General features: G+C 43.3%; 1 protein-coding gene across 1 annotated transcript in view; it reads left to right on the top strand.

Annotated features, from left to right (window-relative positions):
• The window catches only part of Ack-like (activated Cdc42 kinase-like), a 441,226-nt gene that overhangs the window by 409,439 nt on the left and 14,375 nt on the right, over positions 1-17,412 (top strand). Inside the window, exon 22 of the mRNA XM_080283506.1 lies at positions 1,003-1,354. Coding sequence (XP_080139632.1) covers positions 1,003-1,354 — 352 coding nt within the window. The remainder of the gene's footprint in view (positions 1-1,002; positions 1,355-17,412) is intronic.

Raw genomic sequence — 17,412 nt, 5'->3', positions numbered from 1 at the left:
CTGGCTTTCTAGCCATATCGGGACTACAGGTGATAAACAAGCTGACTCTGTGGCTCACTCTGCTACTATCCTGTAGGTCCTCTCTCTGCCCCATTCCTGCTCTTGATTGTTTTCCTTTTCTGACCCATCTCTTTTTTGTGAATATTGGCAGTCCCCATGGAACCTGCAGGTTCACAACAAACTTCATTGTGCTAATCCCTCATTTCTTCCATGGCACACATCTACCCACCCCAGCTGTCAGTGGGAGACTTTCCTTACTCATCTTTGCATGGGACATACCCACCTCACTCATGGTCATTTAATGAGCCATGACCCTCATCCCCTTTGTTCACAGTGTAACTGCCCTATAACTATCCATCACCTTTTTCTTGATTGCTCATTTACACCTCAGTACTGTCTTTCAGCTTTCCCCTTCCTTTCCTCACTATGTTGGCCCCACAGCTTACTGATTTCCTAGGTAACTCTCTCACTGTTTCTTTTCTGACATTATCACGTTTCTTACTGCTCTTCACATTATACATGTAATATAAATATTTCCCTCACTCCCTTCTAACTTAGTGTTATATAGCCATATTATGGCTTGGTGCTAGTTTTTCATCATTCCTTCTTGCCTTCTGTTAGTACCAATATATTTCATGTGGCCAGTGTTTCTATATTTTCTAATTACTTGGTTTGACACAGTGAAAAAGATATACACTACTGCGTTAGTTCTATGTTTTGTACACTGTATTTGATGCTTCCTCATTACCTCATATATGTATCGTATGCATGATGTAGATTTATACTGATATAAACTGTACCTATCTGCTGCAAAAAGTTTATGGTCTCTAGTAATCCAGTACTTCCAGTAAAATGCTTTTATGCAGTTCACTACCTCTTTATCAGCTTTGCCAGAAAATTGCCAAATACATTCAAACTATGCAATAGCTCTTCAGTTTGAATGCTCACATAAAAGAATAATCCCTTCAGTGTAACATTTGACCCTATAATTTTTTGCGACAGAAGTCCAGGTGCGCTGGATGACAGCTTTGAAAGTCAAGTGGCCAGTGAGATGGATGCTTTGGATGACATCTTGGAGGAGGAGCAGAGTGTGTCCCCTGTAGGGCCCTTGCCTCCACCTTTCCCTAGCTCAGAGTCCTTCCCTAACTCCTCTGACGCTCACCTAACCACTAATGGCTTTAGGGAGGGTGTGGGAGGGGGCAGTGGTTCCCTGTATCAGTCGGGGGACCACGTGTCGTGTGAGGACCTCCTTGACTTTGCCATGGACCGCCCCAACTCCCGCCGCACCCAGGGCCCTGCTCGTGGCACTCAGTCTGACGAAGTTCACATCATGCAGAAAGTCCTCAAGAACGAGGTGAGACACATTACAAATCTTTTCATTTTGCACTGACAGTGTATTTCAGGATATTAACCTTACACTGTTTGATTATTTGGATACCCTATACCATGTAACAGTATTACTGTACTGTGCTGTAGTAGTAAGGATGTTCATTAAAACAATTACAGTTTAAGGTATAAGTTGAACTTCAGTGACAGTGAAGGAGAACTTGACATTTGCTTCAAATAAATATTGTATTGAAATTAAATATTTGAAGAGAATGATTGTACTTAATGTGTAGAGTAGTATCTTGAGCTGTAGAAAAATAAGTACTATATTGGCAAGATGATGATGCAGGGAAAATAGATGTACCATGTGTAATAAAATGATGGGCTTTAGAGTAAAACCCTCATTAATGAGCCACAAAGATTTTCAGTAGTGCCTGTAAAGCTATATCTGTATACCAATCTCCTGCTTAGATTAGACTCTCCTATCTTCTAAGCATTCTAGTCACATACTGAATCACTTGAATGTAGATTAACCACATTGCCCAGGCACATCATATACCTCATAAGTGGGACTCCATGCTCAGTCTACATGTCAGTAGTCTCTGACTCTACTTGTTTATCTCCAATTTGCCACTAAAAAGAGAAAGGATGTGAAAAAGAAAGTGCGATCTTTATATTCTGCTGCAGCAGTGGGCCTATCCATAACAAGGTTTCAGGCAGGAAGCCTTGTGATGGCTTAGGTGGATTTGGGAAGTGATGTGTCTGGCAGAGAAGGTGGAGTGCATGTGAAATAGTTGGTGTCTTATGTGTTGTTTGTATGTGGTTAAAATCTGTAGCCTCTTCCCCAGAATATGACCTGCCTACTCGATAATATATATATCCTGGTCCTTGTTTCATTTCTAGGTATAAGAAGATTGGGATAAAGGAGACACTGTCCCGCATTCTTGTTGGGTAAGGAGGCTCTGTAATACCTCCTTCTTAGTCATTTATTTTTGTATATGCAGTAGAATCTCCTATATCGTGCTTTTATGAGGCTGAGCACATTCCGCGATTTGAGAATTCCACGAGTTAGAAATAACTTGTCTTATGGGGAAATTTACTTAAGAATCTGTCATTTTGGATAAGTTGCCCCCTTTACCCCCAAACCTACATCAAACTGGTCACCAGCGGACAAGAACAGCCGGGAAAAGAAATTAGTAAAGCATATTTAATGGAAATGATCAATATTGTAAGATTCTTACCTGACTCCGACTGACGACGTTGCTTGAATGGACAGGGTAGGGGAGAGGGCTTCCGAGGCTGGCGGCAGACTATGGCCTGTCAGCACAAAGCGAGTGTGTTGCTGCCTTGTGCTGCTGCTGCCTCTGTGCAGCTTCCTCCTCATCAACCTCCCTTGGGAACCCCTGGAAGTCCAGTATGGAGGCAGTGTGCCTCCATGTCGTCGTAAGGGTCGTCAATTTGTTGAGGTTAATTCTTTAGCAAATGGGCATAGCCTTTCCATATTTTCTAGTGAAATGAGTCTTTCACAAGTTACTTATTATTCCTGGATTATCACAGCTGCTGGGCATTTTTATAAACATACCTCTGAAAGCTACAAATGAGAATTTAGAATGGGTGATACACTGACGCATCCAGTTGGAGTGGTGGTTGGTAAACAGTGTGGCCAGTTGGAGAGATCATTCGTAAACAGTGCCGATGGGGACCTGCCTGCTTCCTCGAATACCCCCAAATTTTGTTGTTTTTCTCTTCTTGCAGTCACAGTTCAACAGTTAACTATCTGTGTTTCATATGTACCAGAGTTACTTAACTTGAGATCTTGAGTTTGTTATTACTGTATAGGTGGAATCACCACACCTGTTTAGTGAAGAATTACTCCATGTGGTTCATTCATTATCAGATTGGTTAAGCCTTTTCCTATTTTTTATTGAAACGAGTCTTTCACAGATAACATGTCACTATTCCTGGATTACTGCAGCTGCAGGGCATTTTGATAAACATACCTCTGAAAGCTATAAACGAGGATTTAGTTTTCGTGATACACTGACGCATCCAGTCAGAATGGTTGTTGGTAAACAATGCGGCCAGTTGGAGAGATCGTCCTTGTTGAGTCCATAATGGTGGGCAACTTTGGCTTTCTTTTCACTTCCTTCAATCCTCCTTATTTCATCAAATTTTTGGGTGTAAGTTATTGTTGGATTCTTCTTCCCCTTCCTCAAAGAAGTTGTAGGCTTAGGAGAGTTACGATCGGCCATGGTAACAAAGGGCAGGCGGAGGAAGCCCGGAGGAAAAAAAAGTCATCTCTTACACCACACCAGAACCACACACTGTCAACAGAGAGGAGACAATGCACTGAGCCGGGCAGGTGCTGGGGCTCACATGTATGCGCCCTTCATGCTTGGTGTTGGGGGGAAGCACTGTGATTGGTTTGGGGTAAGTGCTATGCTTGAATATGATTGGTTTAGTACAGGAATACCCCGGTTTAATGATGCAATTGATTAGGTAAAAACTCATTGTTAGGCGGGTTATTGTATATCGGGGTAGATTTAACATGTAAAGTAATGGGATGCGTTTTTCAGCCTTGGGTTCCCCACCCCAACCAAGTCCAAAACCCACCCAAATGAGCCCCAAACACGTTTAAAGCCAATCTAAATGGCCTAACAGCTATAAAAGAAACTAACCCAAGCCTAACATCTGTAAATAAATCACTAAAACCAACAAATAAAATCTGAAAATCGTCAACTGTAAGGCTGGAAAAAATCAGGCATAGTGAACTGTACCCCAAAATGACATTATTCACCCCTTCTTTGGCTAAAACACATTAATGTAAGTCTAAAAACAGTTTATAAATCAACCTAAACACACAATTTGTCTAAAATATCATCAAAGTCGGTAAAAAAATCAAAACCCATCATTAAACCGGGTTTTGGCCATCATTAGGCAGGGTATGGTAGTATTTCTACCCCCATTGTTAAGCCGGGGTATTGCATCTAGGGGTATCGTATATCGAGGTATACCTGTAATTAATGGCCGGCTAGACATGCTGACTTTAGGTAATGGTGGCAGGTATTACACGAGGTATTGGAAAACTTTCACCTTTGAGGCTGGATCCACAAATTTCGTGTAATATCTGCAATTTACTAATGTTGCAAACTGTTGCATGATGTTGCTGCATAATATGAATCTGCTATTTAGGATCGCTCAATTTAGGAGATTCTGTTGTACAAAGCTGGCATCCTTTTGTATGCTGTTTATGAAGAGTATGGTGATGTTGGAAGGATTTATAAAACAGACATTGTGTGCCAGGAGGGAGTTGGTGATAGCCAACACCCTCTTCAGGCACAAAATGATCCACAGGTACACATGGCGAGTGATGAGAAGGGTGGGTGGTGAACTGAATGAAAGGAAGGCAGTGATTGATTATGTGTGTGTGGATGAAAGGATGTGTAGGTATGTAATGGATGCAAGAGCATGTAGAGGGTGGGGGAGTGGACTTTCTGACCATCTCTTGGTGGTGGTCAGAATCAAGGTCCAAGTAAAATGGAGAAAAAGAAGAAGGGAAGGACGGGAGGAAGGAGTAGATTCAAGGAGAGTGGAAAGTTTACAAGAGGATGAGAAAAAGGCAGAATATAAGAGGGAAGTGGAGGAACGATTGGGTAAATATGGATTGGAGCAGATGGGGGACGTGGAAGGTGTGTGCAAGAAATTTACAGAAGAAGTATGTGCAGCATGTGAGGTGGTGTGTCGGGTGAAGAGAAGATGAAAGGGGGTGCAAGGAACAGCATGGTGGAATGAAGAGGTGAGACAGGCTGTGGCACAAAAGAAGAAAGCATATAATAAATGGATGAGAAATAGGGGTGTGGAAGAAGTTGAGAGACTGAAGAGAGAGTTGTATGTAGAAAGGAAGAAAGAGGTGAAAAGATTAGTCAGAGAGAGTAAGAAGAGAGTGGATGAGGAATTTGGAAGGAATTTGAGTACAAAGTGGAGGGACTGTAAAAAAATGTTCTGGAAAGAGGTAAAGAGAGTTAAACAGGGTGGCAGTGTAGTCAGGGAGTGAAATATAAAAATGGTAGATTACTAGTAGAGAAAGGAGAAAAAGTGAGCAGAAGGAGAGAACACTTTAAGGAATTGTTGAACATAGAGAATAAAAGTAATGTGAGTATAAGTGGCTGGGGAATGGCTTGGAGGAGGAGGGAGGTGAGAAGACAGAAAGAAATCAGCAGGATGGAAGTTGTGGAAGCACTGAAGAAAGTCAAAACGGGGAAAGCCCCAGGAATTGATGGAGTGTGTGGTGAAATGCTAAAGCATGGGGGAGAGATAGTAGTAGAATGGACATGGAAGATGTGCAGACTGGCCTGGGAGGAAGGTAGAGTCCCAGAGAATTGAAGTCAAGTATAATTATTCCCTTGTTCAAAGGAAAAGGGGAAAAAGAAGTGTGTGGTAATCATAGGGGCATTTGTCTTCTTAGTGTAATAGGAAAGGCACGTGGTAGGATACGTATTGATAGAGTTAGGGAAATAACAGAGGAATGAGTTGGAGAAGAACAGGGAGGTTTTAGGAAGGGAAGATGTTGTTTAGATCAGATATTCATTTGTAGATCTCTAGTGGAAAAGTTTCTAGAGAAGAGAAAGAAGTTGTATGCTGCCTTCATGGATTTGGAAAAAGCATATGACAGGGTGAATAGACAAGGATTGTGGAAAGTATTAAGAATATTTGGAGTAGATGGGAAGTTGTTGAATGCTGTGAAAAGTATGTATGAGGGTGCTAAGGCTGCAGTGTGTGTGGATAGTGAACTGAGTGAATTTTTCTGTTTGAAGGTTGGATTGAAACTGGGATGTGTCATGTCTCCATGGTTGTTCAATCTGTATATGGATGGGGTAATAAAAGAGATACAAGCTAGGGCAGTGGATGTTGGAGTGGCCCTAATGAGAGAGGGCAGTGGTTGGAAATTCCCTGTACTGTTGTTTGCAGATGATACTATGTTGTTAAGTGAAGACAAAGGGGAGCTGCAAGGCTTGGTGGATGAGTCTGGGAGAGTATGTAAGACATGGAATCCAAAGATGAATGTAGGGAAGTGTAAAGTAATGGTCTTTGAGAGAAGTTAAGTCAGTGAATGTACAATGAGGCTGGATGAGGAGGAAATGGAAAATGTGAGTACATTTAAGCACTTGGGTAGTGTGATGAGTAAGGATGGAAGTTTGGAGGGTGAAGTGCTTCACAGGGTACAGCAAGGAAGAAAGGTTGCTGGTTCCTTGAAAACAGTGATATGAAACAGGGAGGTGAGCATGGAAGTGAAAAATTTACTACTGTACATGACAGTATTGTGATACCAACTCTAACACATGGAAGTGAAGCTTGAACCTTGTTGGAGGGACAGAAGTCAAGAGTGAAAGCAGTGGAAATGAGTTATTTGAGAGGAGCATATGGAGTCATATGGAGAGACAGACTGACAAATGAGGATGTGAAAGAGCATTGTGGTGTGGATGTGGATGTGATAGGAAGCATCAGGAGAAACACATTGAGGTGGTTCGGCCATATGGAGAGGATGGAGAGTGAGAGACTGACGAAGAGAGTATATGTGAGTGAGGTGGAGGGGGAGGCCAAGGATGAGGGATGGAGTGGAGAGAGATATGAGAGAGGGGGGTGTGAGGTGGGAGCAAAGCAGTGAAATGGCGGGGGACAGGGTGATGTGGAGGCGATTTGTTTGTGGCCACCCCGTATGGGATTGAGGCATCTGGCAATAGATAGATAGATATAGAACAGGGGAGTAAGGTTGAATAAAAATAAATCACTTAGGAAAAGGTTTAAGGGAGATTCCTTAACTGAAGAGAATTGTCACGGGGTCTTGTGAATTTAAAAATTAAATAAAAGTTATATGTTTTGCTTGAAATTAGAGCCAAAGAATTGATTTGTGAAATCAAGCAGTAAGTTTTACTTTATGCCAGCTTACTTCGCCAATTCTCTACGGACGAGAATTTTTAAACTTTCTCAACAGTACACAGCAGAGACTAATTACTCACGCGTGTTGTTTGTTAGTACTATTAGCCTCTAGAGAAAGTGACTCCACCCCTGAGAATCAGTAACTAATGCTATTAGTGATAAACAGGTTCTTGCTGGTGCATTAACTCCTGGTTGGCACAATGGATTTAAGCTTAATACAAAAGGACTGGCCTAAGTACCAGTTATGAAAAATGCAAAGCGTTCATGCAAACTAGGAGCAGCAACTAGAATAAGCTTAATGTGGAGAAATAAAACACGAGTTTTACTATACATTAAGCTCAAAGGAATAGAACCGTAAAATTTATTAATTACCATGAAATAAGTTTACATTACATAAGTCTCAAAATGAATTCAAATTAACAAGAATACACTCACTCGCTCACTCAAAAGCTAAACTTAAACCTAGGAAAAACGAAAAGAAATACTGGTCAGTAGAGGGACTAAGCGGAATGACTGGGCGTCGATACGTAGGACGGACGCTGCAAACACGCTCAACCTCTTCGCCAATTCACTGTCTAGGTGGAGATTTCAGGAACTTGCTGTGGCGGTGCTGCTCCATGCTGGGCACGAAACTGCTTTCACGACAATCCAATCCTGACTAAGTTCGAATTATGGAAGAGGGTGAGGGCCGGCCGTGTTCACTCCAACGGTCAATGGAAAGGAAGTGAGCGATATACACCCACAATAAATCACTCAGCGAAGGCGCTAATGTCGTGTGCAAGGATGATCACTAATGAAACAATGAAAAATGTTCTGAAAACTGCCCCAACCGAGTGAACGCGAGGTCAGTTGAATTGAGCGATACGCAATGGGAACTCCACCAGAATTCGTGGTTTTCCCACTGATGAAAAAATGTCATGAATTTATAAATATACTTGCACAAAAATTTGTGACATTACACCCCATCAAAATCACAATTTTTTCTTCAGAGAAAATTTTTTTGATATACATACGTATAAATCCTAAGTCAGTCACACAAGATTCACACTGTGGTGTGTGTACTACCCTGCTACAGGAGAAAATCACAATCGCCCATGAGCGTAAAAACCTCATATTTATGTTAATAGAAGCAAGCTTGAGGAAAAAACTCTGAAACGACGGTGAAAAATCCTGTACTCAGGTCAAACTGAGCGAAAAGTTTGCTACATTTACATTAACAACTAATTGTTATGTAGCGTGATGTATGTAATACACGGTGTAGGTGTGACAGTTGTGGTGTAACTGTGCCTACATGTAAAATTATGTGATGCAAATCAATAGTAAATCAAGATGACGAGGCAGAAGAGAAGAGGCGGCAGCATGCGACGACGATCAGCTGATCTGCACGACAATGGCGCACCTGCCAGCTGCACCTGCGAAAGCAATCAAGGTGGAGCATCAAAAGTGTCATTTCTCTCTCTCTCTGCCTAGCAGTCAGTGCTTATGTTACAAAAAGTACACCATTACTCTATTAATGGATACATTATTAACCAGGAAATGTAGTCCCAGGACGGGGAGCTGAGCGAAAAGACTGGGCGTCTGTGCAGGACATCAAACGCTGCAATTCGCTATGCCAAAGGGGCCGAGTTTACTGGTTAAACTCTAAACCTACATTATTATTAACCAGGAAACATGGTCAAACTGAGTGAAAAGACTAGGCATCTGTGCAGGACATCAAACGCTGCAATTCGCTAGGGACCCAGTTTACTGGTTAAACCCTAAACATACATTATTATTAACCAGGAAACGTAGTCAAACTGAGCGAAAAGACTGGGCGCCTGTGCAGGACATCAAACGCTGTAATTCACTAGGGACCCAGTTTACTGGTTAAACCCTACTCTACACTTACGATTAACATTGGCAAGCTGAGAATCCCTACGCAGTCTCAGGCAGGTCACATTTTAACACCCACCGTGGGTGTGAACACTCATGTGGATAATGTGTGTTCTCCAGGAATTCTCAGAGAGGCCCACAGCTCGAGATGTTCCACAAGGTAATTCATACACAGCCTCGGATTGTCCCTATGGGGTTCTCGAACTTTCCCTTTAACCTACAGTGCCTATGTATGTACAGGCCCTGGACATGATGTGTCCTCTGGGGCCAACGGGCGAGACATCAGGTCTGCACCCACTTCACCACTGCCCTGTCTCTCAACTGCTTCAGAGATTATGGGTGTGGATTCAAACGGCACAGGAAGGACATGTCCCTGATTGGTGGTACGTGGACACACATTGCAGGAATGCACAAAACTATGTATTTCTGGTCCCATTCCTGGCCAGAAAAAGTCAGCACGGATACGGCCCTGGGTTTTCCTTTTGCCCATGTGACCTCCTGAAGCTGAACAATGACCCCATTCTAACACTGCTTGGTGATACTTAGCAAGAATGACAAACTGCAGTCGAACCTCGTCCCGGGGTGTTTGTGACTCACGGTACAGCCTTCCTTGTTTACGAAGGAACTTGGCTTGACCTCCCCGTGAATACTTAATCACTCTACCCTTTTGTTTCTTCCGTACAGTAGCAAGTGTCGGGTCAGAATGTTGTTCTTGATCAACAACTTGGCTACACATCAGATCTTGCGGCGATGCAATGGTCACTGGGGTGACACAGTTTGGAGCCTCAGCCATGGCTCATGTTACTGCAGCTGACGTCTGAGTAGCGTCATCTTCAGTGCAACTATACTTGGCACCTTGAATATTGCCTGTGATAAGGTCAAACAAGGGTTCTGGCATGACAACTGCGACTGTCGTACCAGTGTAAAATGGAGATGGCACCTGGATAAGTGCCTCTGGGAACAATCTCACTGATCCATCAATAAGCTTAGCTTGGATCTGTCGGTCTGTGTATTCCTCAGGCCAAACTAGACTCTGCCTGACAGAGCAACCTGAGGAACCATTGTCTCTCAGGACCTTCACAGGAATGCCTCTCACAAACCCTGGCTGAACAAGGAAATCCCTGTTACCTATGGGAGGGCCTGTGGAGGAAGCAGCCAGCAGCTGATGAGGCTGCTGAATAAATGATGCAGCAAACATAGTGCCCTGAGAACTAGATGCCTGAGGGGTCGTACTCACTGTGTGGGGAGATGGAGCGTTGACCTCCTGTGGCAGAGTGTTCACTGTCGCTGGGGGACTAGAGAACTGTGGGGAAGTACCCGTACTGCTAGGGATGACACCACTGTGCTACTGCTGAAGAATGAAGGCTGCGTTCGCCTCCTGCCTCCGATACACTTGGGTTGGTGCTGAGAAGGTTTGTCCTGATCTTTGATTGTGTGGCTGATACTGCTGCTGGTTAGGGTACTTGTTGTATCGCTTCCACTCAGGTTTCTGAGTGTTTTGCCCCTGGTTCTTCTTCTGAGGTTTGTTCGGACCTTGGCTGACCTGTTCCAGGTGTGTTGCTTATGAGATTGATACCCGTATGCAGTGAAGAATGCATCAGCCTTCTTGACCATTTGGCTGGCATCCCTTACCTGGCAGATCTTAAGCTGAGCCATAAGTTCAGCAGGCCACGACTTTTCTAGCTGCATGCACAGCATAAGGTCAGTTATCCCCTCATGCGTGGAAGGAGTTTCATCTTTCTCCATCCACTCATCTAAGTAAGTAGTAAGCTGATCAAGAAACTGAACGGCAGTCTCTTTTTCTTGTAAACGCGCCCTCATAAACTGACTTTTGGTGTCGTCAACTGTGAGACCGTACGCTTTGACGAGTGCGGCCTTCATCATCTCATATGTGAGATTGTCTCCATGAATTCTGTGGAGAATATCAAGGGCAGGCCCTCAAACAGGCTAAGAAACTGAAGCCGCTTAGCTGCCTCATCCAGCTGGTACAGCTGAGCCATGTCTTCGAAACGAGCTATGAATAGCTCGATTCGCTTGCCTTCTTTGTATGGAGGAAGCTTGATGTGTGGGGTCACCAAAACATGTGCAGGGAGAGCGCTCATAGAGCATGGGTTAGCTGCACCAGATGTGTCTGAAGCTTTAGTTTGAGCTTCAGCATCTCAAGTTCATGTTTTTCACGTGCCTCATGCTCGGCATGTTCACGTTCTCGTTCTCGCTCGTATTCACGTTCTCTTTCTCGTTGTTCTAGCTTGAGTTCGCGTTGTTTTTGCTCGTGTTCATGTTGGATTCAATGCTCTTCACGAGCATCATTCTCACGTTGCTGCTTGTAACTAAACCAAGAGAGTACATATTCTCTGACTTTTTTGAGGTCGATAAGCCCCATATCTTTAGCTTCCTGTAAACAGACGTTGGTAGACTTGATGCTAACTCAGTCTAAGTGAACTAAAGACTAAGTACTGACTGCTATTTTGCAGAGAAATGCCAATAATCAAGAGTAAAGAATATAGGCACAGGTTAGTGGTGACCAGTTTTATCTAGTTAAACTGGTAAAGAAAGAAAATTAAAAAACAACTGACTGTGAAACTATTATGTAAAATTAATAGAAATGAATCAATAATCACCAGTAAAATAATGCCTATAGACTTTAATGATAAATACCTAAGTATGAGTGAGTGAGTATTATCTCGTTAATAACTTTAGAGCTAGGAGTTAATATCCTGGAATGAGGTCACCAGATATCACGGGGTTTTTGAGAATTTAAAAATTAATAATGCTAAAATTGTTGCTTGTAAATAGAGACAAAGAATTGACATGTGAAATCAAGCAGTAAGTTTTACTTTATTCCGGCTTACTTCACCGATTCTCTAAGGATGAGAAGTTATAAACTTTCTCAACAGTACACAGCAGAGACTAATTACTCACGCGTGCTGTTTGTTAGTACTATTAGCCTCTAGAAAAAGTGACTCCACCCCTGAGAATCAATAACTAATGCTAGTGATAAACAGGTTCTCGCTGGTGCTTTAACTCCTGGTTGGCACAACAGATTTAAGCTTAATACAAAAGGACTGGCCTAAGTATCAGTTATGAATAATGCAAAGCATTTATGCAAACTAGGAGCGGCAACTAGAATAAGCTTAATGTGGAGAAGTAAAACACAAGTTTAACTATACAGTACATTAAGCTCAAAGGAAAAGAACTGTAAAATTTATTAATTACAATGAAATAAATTTACGTTACATAAGTCTCAAAATGAATTCAAAATAACAAGGAGAATACACTCATTTGCTCACTCAAAAGCTACACTTAAACCTAGTAAAAACGAAAAGAAATACTGGTCAGTAGAGGGAATAAGCGGAATGACTGGGCGTCGATACATAGGACGGACACTGCAAACACGCTAAACCTCTTCGCCGATTCACTGTCTAGGTGGAGATTTCAGGAACTCACTGTAGCGGCGCTGCTCCATGCTGGGCACGAACCTGCTCTCATGACAATCCAATCCTGACTAAGTTCGAATTATGGAAGAGGGCTAGGGCCGGCCGTGTTTGCTCCAACGGTCAACGGAAAGGAAGTGAGCGATATACGCCCACAATAAATCACTCAGCGAAGGCGCTAATGTCGCGCACAAGGATGATCACTTATGAAACAGAGAAAAATGTTCTCAAAACCGCCCCAATTGAGTGAATGCGAGGACAATTGAACTGAGCGATACGCAGTGGGAACTTCACCAGAATTCGTGGTTTTCCCACTGATGAAAAAATGTCACGAATTTATAAATATCTATCTATCTATAGCCCGACGTCCTAATCCCGCAAAGGGTGGCTGCAGACAAATCTCCTCCAAGTCGCTCTGTCACCCACCATTTGACTACCCTCCCCCCAACTCACCCCCCCCTCCCTCATATACCTCTCAACTCCATCCCTCCACCTCATCCTCGGCCTACCCCTCCCTCTCCCTCCCTCCACCTCACCTACATACCCCCTCTTAGTCAGTCTTTCATTCTCCATTCTCTCCACATGTCCAAACCACCTCAGTGTATTTCTCCTAATCTTCTCAACCACATCCACCCCACAACGTTCCTTCACTTCTTCATTCGTCAACCTGTCCCTCCATGTCACTCCACATGCTCCTTTCAAGTAACTCATTTCCACTGCTCTCACTCTTGACTTGTTCCCCTCTTGCAAGGTCCACGCCTCGCTTCCATACGTCAGGGTAGGGATCACAGTACTATCATGCAGTGACTTCTTAACTTCCATACTCACCTCCCTATTTCTCATCACAGCTTTCAGTGAACCAACAACCTTCCTTCCCTACTGTACCCTTTCACACACTTCATCCCTCAAAGTTCCATCCTTACTCATCACACTACCCAAGTACTTCAATGCACTCACATTCTCCATATCGTCACCATCCAACCTCACTGTACATTCGGTGACTCAATTCCTCTCAAACACCACAACTTTACTTTTGTTTACACTAAGTTTCAGCTTCCTCCTCCTACACACTGTCCCAAATTCATTCACCAAACCTTGCAACTCCCATTCATCTTCACTCAACAATACTGTATCACTAGCAAACAGTAACACTGGAATCTTCCAAATCTCACCCTCATTCATTAGAGCCACCCCCACATCCACTGCCCTACCTTGCACCTCCTTTACAACCCCATCCATGTATATATTAAACAGCCATGGAGACATCACACAACCCTGTTTCAGTCCCACATTGAGATCAAAGAACTCACTCAGCTCACCATCCGCTTTCACCGTAGCCCTAGCTCCTTCGTACATACTCTTCACAGCATTCAACAATTTCCCATTCACTCCATGTATTCTTAATACCTTCCACATACCTTGCCTATCTCTTCTGTCATAAGCTTTCTCCAAGTTCATAAAGGCAGCATACACTTTCTTTCCCTTCTCTAGATACTTCTCCACTAAACATCTTAGAACAAATATCTGATCTACACACCCTTTTCCCTTCCTAAATCCCCCTTATTCTTCTCCATCTAGCTCCTCTGTCATATGCCTAACCCTATCAACGAGTATTCTACCATATATTTTATCAGTCACACTAAGAAGGCAAATACCCCTATGGTACCACATACTTCTCTCTCCCCTTTTCCTTTATATAAAGGAACAGTTATACCTGATTTCCAGTCCTCTGGAACCCTTCCCTCTTCCCAAGCCAACCTACACAACTTCCATATCCACTCCACAACAATCTCACCCCCATACCTCAGCATTTCACCACACACACCATCAATTCCTGGGGCCTTTCCCAACTTGATCTTCTTCACTGCTTCCTCTACTTCCGCCCTACTGATCTCTTCCTCCCTCCTCTCATCTCTTCTTCTCCCAGCCATTCCCCAACCACTCATACTCACACTGCTGTCACTCTCTACATTCAACAAATCCAGTGCTCCTTCCATCTCCTCAATTTCTCTCTCTTCTCCACCAACAATATATTATTCCTATCTTTCACTCCCCTACTATTTCCCCTTTCACACTGCCTTACTTTCTTTACCTCCTTCCAAAACAATTTCTTACTCTCCCTCCATTTCACACTCAGATTCCTCCCAAACTCTTCATCCACTTTCATCTTACTCTCCTTCACCAGTCTCTTCACCTCCCTTCTCCTACTCACATATACCTCTCTCTTCTCTCTCTCATCTTCTCCCCTACCTCTACTCACTAACCATTCACTATATGCTTTCTTCTTTTGTTCCACAGCTCGTTTCACCTCATCATTCCACCATGCTGTCCCTTGCACACCCTTGCATTTCCTCCTCACTCCACAAACCACCTCACACGCTGCGCCTATCTCTTCCGTAAATATCTTACATACTTCCACCCCTTCCATCTGCTCTAGCTCATACCTTCCCAATCTTTCTTCCACTATGCTCTTATACTCTGCCTTTTTCTCACTATCTTGCAAATTCTCCACTCTTCTCACAGGAGCTGTTTCCTCCTGTCTTCCCCTTCGTCTCCTCAACCATTTTCTTTGCAGCTTTACCTTGGCCATCACTAAGTGATGGTCCGAGACTCCATTCCCCCACCTTCTCCACACTCTTGCATCCAACACTTCTCATTCGCTCATCCACACACACATAGTCTATCATTGCCTTTCATTCAACAAGTTCACTATCCATCCTCCTCATTACTCTCCATGTATACCGGTGGATCATCTTATGTCGAAAGTAGGTGTTGGCCATTGCCAACCCCTTACCAGCACAGATGTCCATCAAAGCACTACCATTCCCATCTACGTCAGCTGGCACACCCCACTGACCAACCACTCCATCCACTCGTACATTCCGAACTTTGCCATTCATGTCTCCAATCAAAAGCACGCTCTTGCTCCCCGCAAATTTGTCCATACATGCTTCTACTCTCGCCCAAAACTCATCTTTCACTCTTGCCACTCGCACAAATTTGTGACAAGAGTATAGACCCCTGTCTAAAGGTCCTGTGGTTGATCCTGGACTCAAATATGAGACCTGTTGTTGAGGGGCAAGTATGCTTCCATATACACTAATGCTACTCCATGTTGTTGTTGTTGCTTAACTGTGGTTTGTCTGGCTGTGCAAACCTGTTGACCACCCTTTCTAGCTCTCTGTGACTTGTGAAGATCACAGAATGGTCTACTACTAAAGTGAAATACTTCAGCAACAGAGTATCGTAATGCGACACCTTATGAAATTCTGTTAACTGAAAATAGAGTGCTGGATTGGTAAAGAAGATTCATTGGCTCCTGTGGCCTAGGCAAATAGAATGTGTTAGTGATGAGTGCAGTGGTGATGGTGGTGATTCATCTTGCCCCACCACTGACCTTGGGGATAAAGAGAAGACACAGCGTGATGGTGGTGGAGGTGAAGATGAGCGTGGTGTTGATGATGTAAGCCAAGGTGATCCTCTCGCCGATGATGTTGGCGTCAACGATGACGATGACGGAGGTGAATAACTTTTTCCCTGAGGCTGTCCTAGAGGTACATTAGAGTACTTGTACAAACATTGTGTTGGGGTTTGGCACCCCCATGTGGTAGACAGTGTCTCACCAGGGACAGACCAGGGTCTTTCCCACAGTGAGGTGCAAGGAAATATGAGGAGGTTTGGCTCCTGTTTGAACACCACAGCTTCTCCACCCAGGGTTCACAGCTCCATCATGAGCAGGCTCCTCCTCAGTACTGCCACCTGATGTAAAGGAAGAAAGATAGCCAGATAGGCAGAATGCTGTAGAAAAGCACTAGATCCCTTAAGTTAACAAATGGAGTGTTGTATTTTAAAACTGCCAATTTAGCCACTTTGCTTCCAACCATGCTGCCGAATGTAAAAAGTTTCACACCCATATTGAATCAATCTGTCTCTGACAGGAGGGTGGGTAGTGGTGTCATAATAATTCCTAAATAAAGATCCTTCATACTTTGTGACCAGATTTTTCTGTTTACATTCACTTAAACAATAAGCAGTGTTGCTATTGCCTTGGTCGTCTGTAATAGGATAAAACTTGTCAGTATCAGAGGGGGGATCAAAAGTTGCCATGGGTAAACAGCATACACATTCCTTCAACTTGCACAATAGGCCAACTGGCTGGGTAGGGCTCTTGGCAGTTGATATGTTTCCATTATGATTTGGGTAAATTATACAAAAAATTACGATTCATGAATGGGATATTAACTCATAGAGGAGAAGCAAACCAATCTAAGCATGCTAAAGAAGCCAAACCAACTGCGATTTTCCCATAAATGGTGCTGTTACACACCTGGCCTACTTGTGGTGGACAGCAGCATGGCAGATATGGTATGGGACATATAAATGTGCCTACCCACATGTGACTGACAATTTTGGGGTGGCAAAGGGGTTAACAGCCTCTTAGGATTTAGTGCCTGTAATGCTATGAGTGTAAACAGGTGGAGGAGGTTCATGCCCAAAGGATTATAAATTCCCAGATAACAGCCAGGTAAAATACAGCTACTGCAAATTGACTTAGGACCTCCCCCACAAGATATTAAAAAACACAGAAATCATAGTATATCATAATGTTTGTTCATGAAATGCCATTCATTAATATGAAATCATGTTTCCCTTGTTTTTCAGGACCAGTTGGATGCATTTTGGCATGGAATCACTTAAATCTCTAAAGTAATCTAAGGACATTTCTTTGCACCAAACATTTGCCAGTTCAGTCTTGAGGTTGTCCAGATTGGGTGTCTTCTTCTCTGCCATGATTTTCTTCATCTTTGCCCAGCAGTTTTCCATTGGATTTAGGTCCAGACTG

This window comes from Coenobita brevimanus, chromosome 97 (assembly GCF_032717465.1).
Source record: "Coenobita brevimanus isolate Jiangsu-jjx chromosome 97, ASM3271746v2, whole genome shotgun sequence".
NCBI lineage: Eukaryota > Metazoa > Arthropoda > Malacostraca > Decapoda > Coenobitidae > Coenobita > Coenobita brevimanus.
Note: the sequence above shows the minus strand (reverse complement) of the source record. Positions and strands in the feature narration are given on the sequence as shown.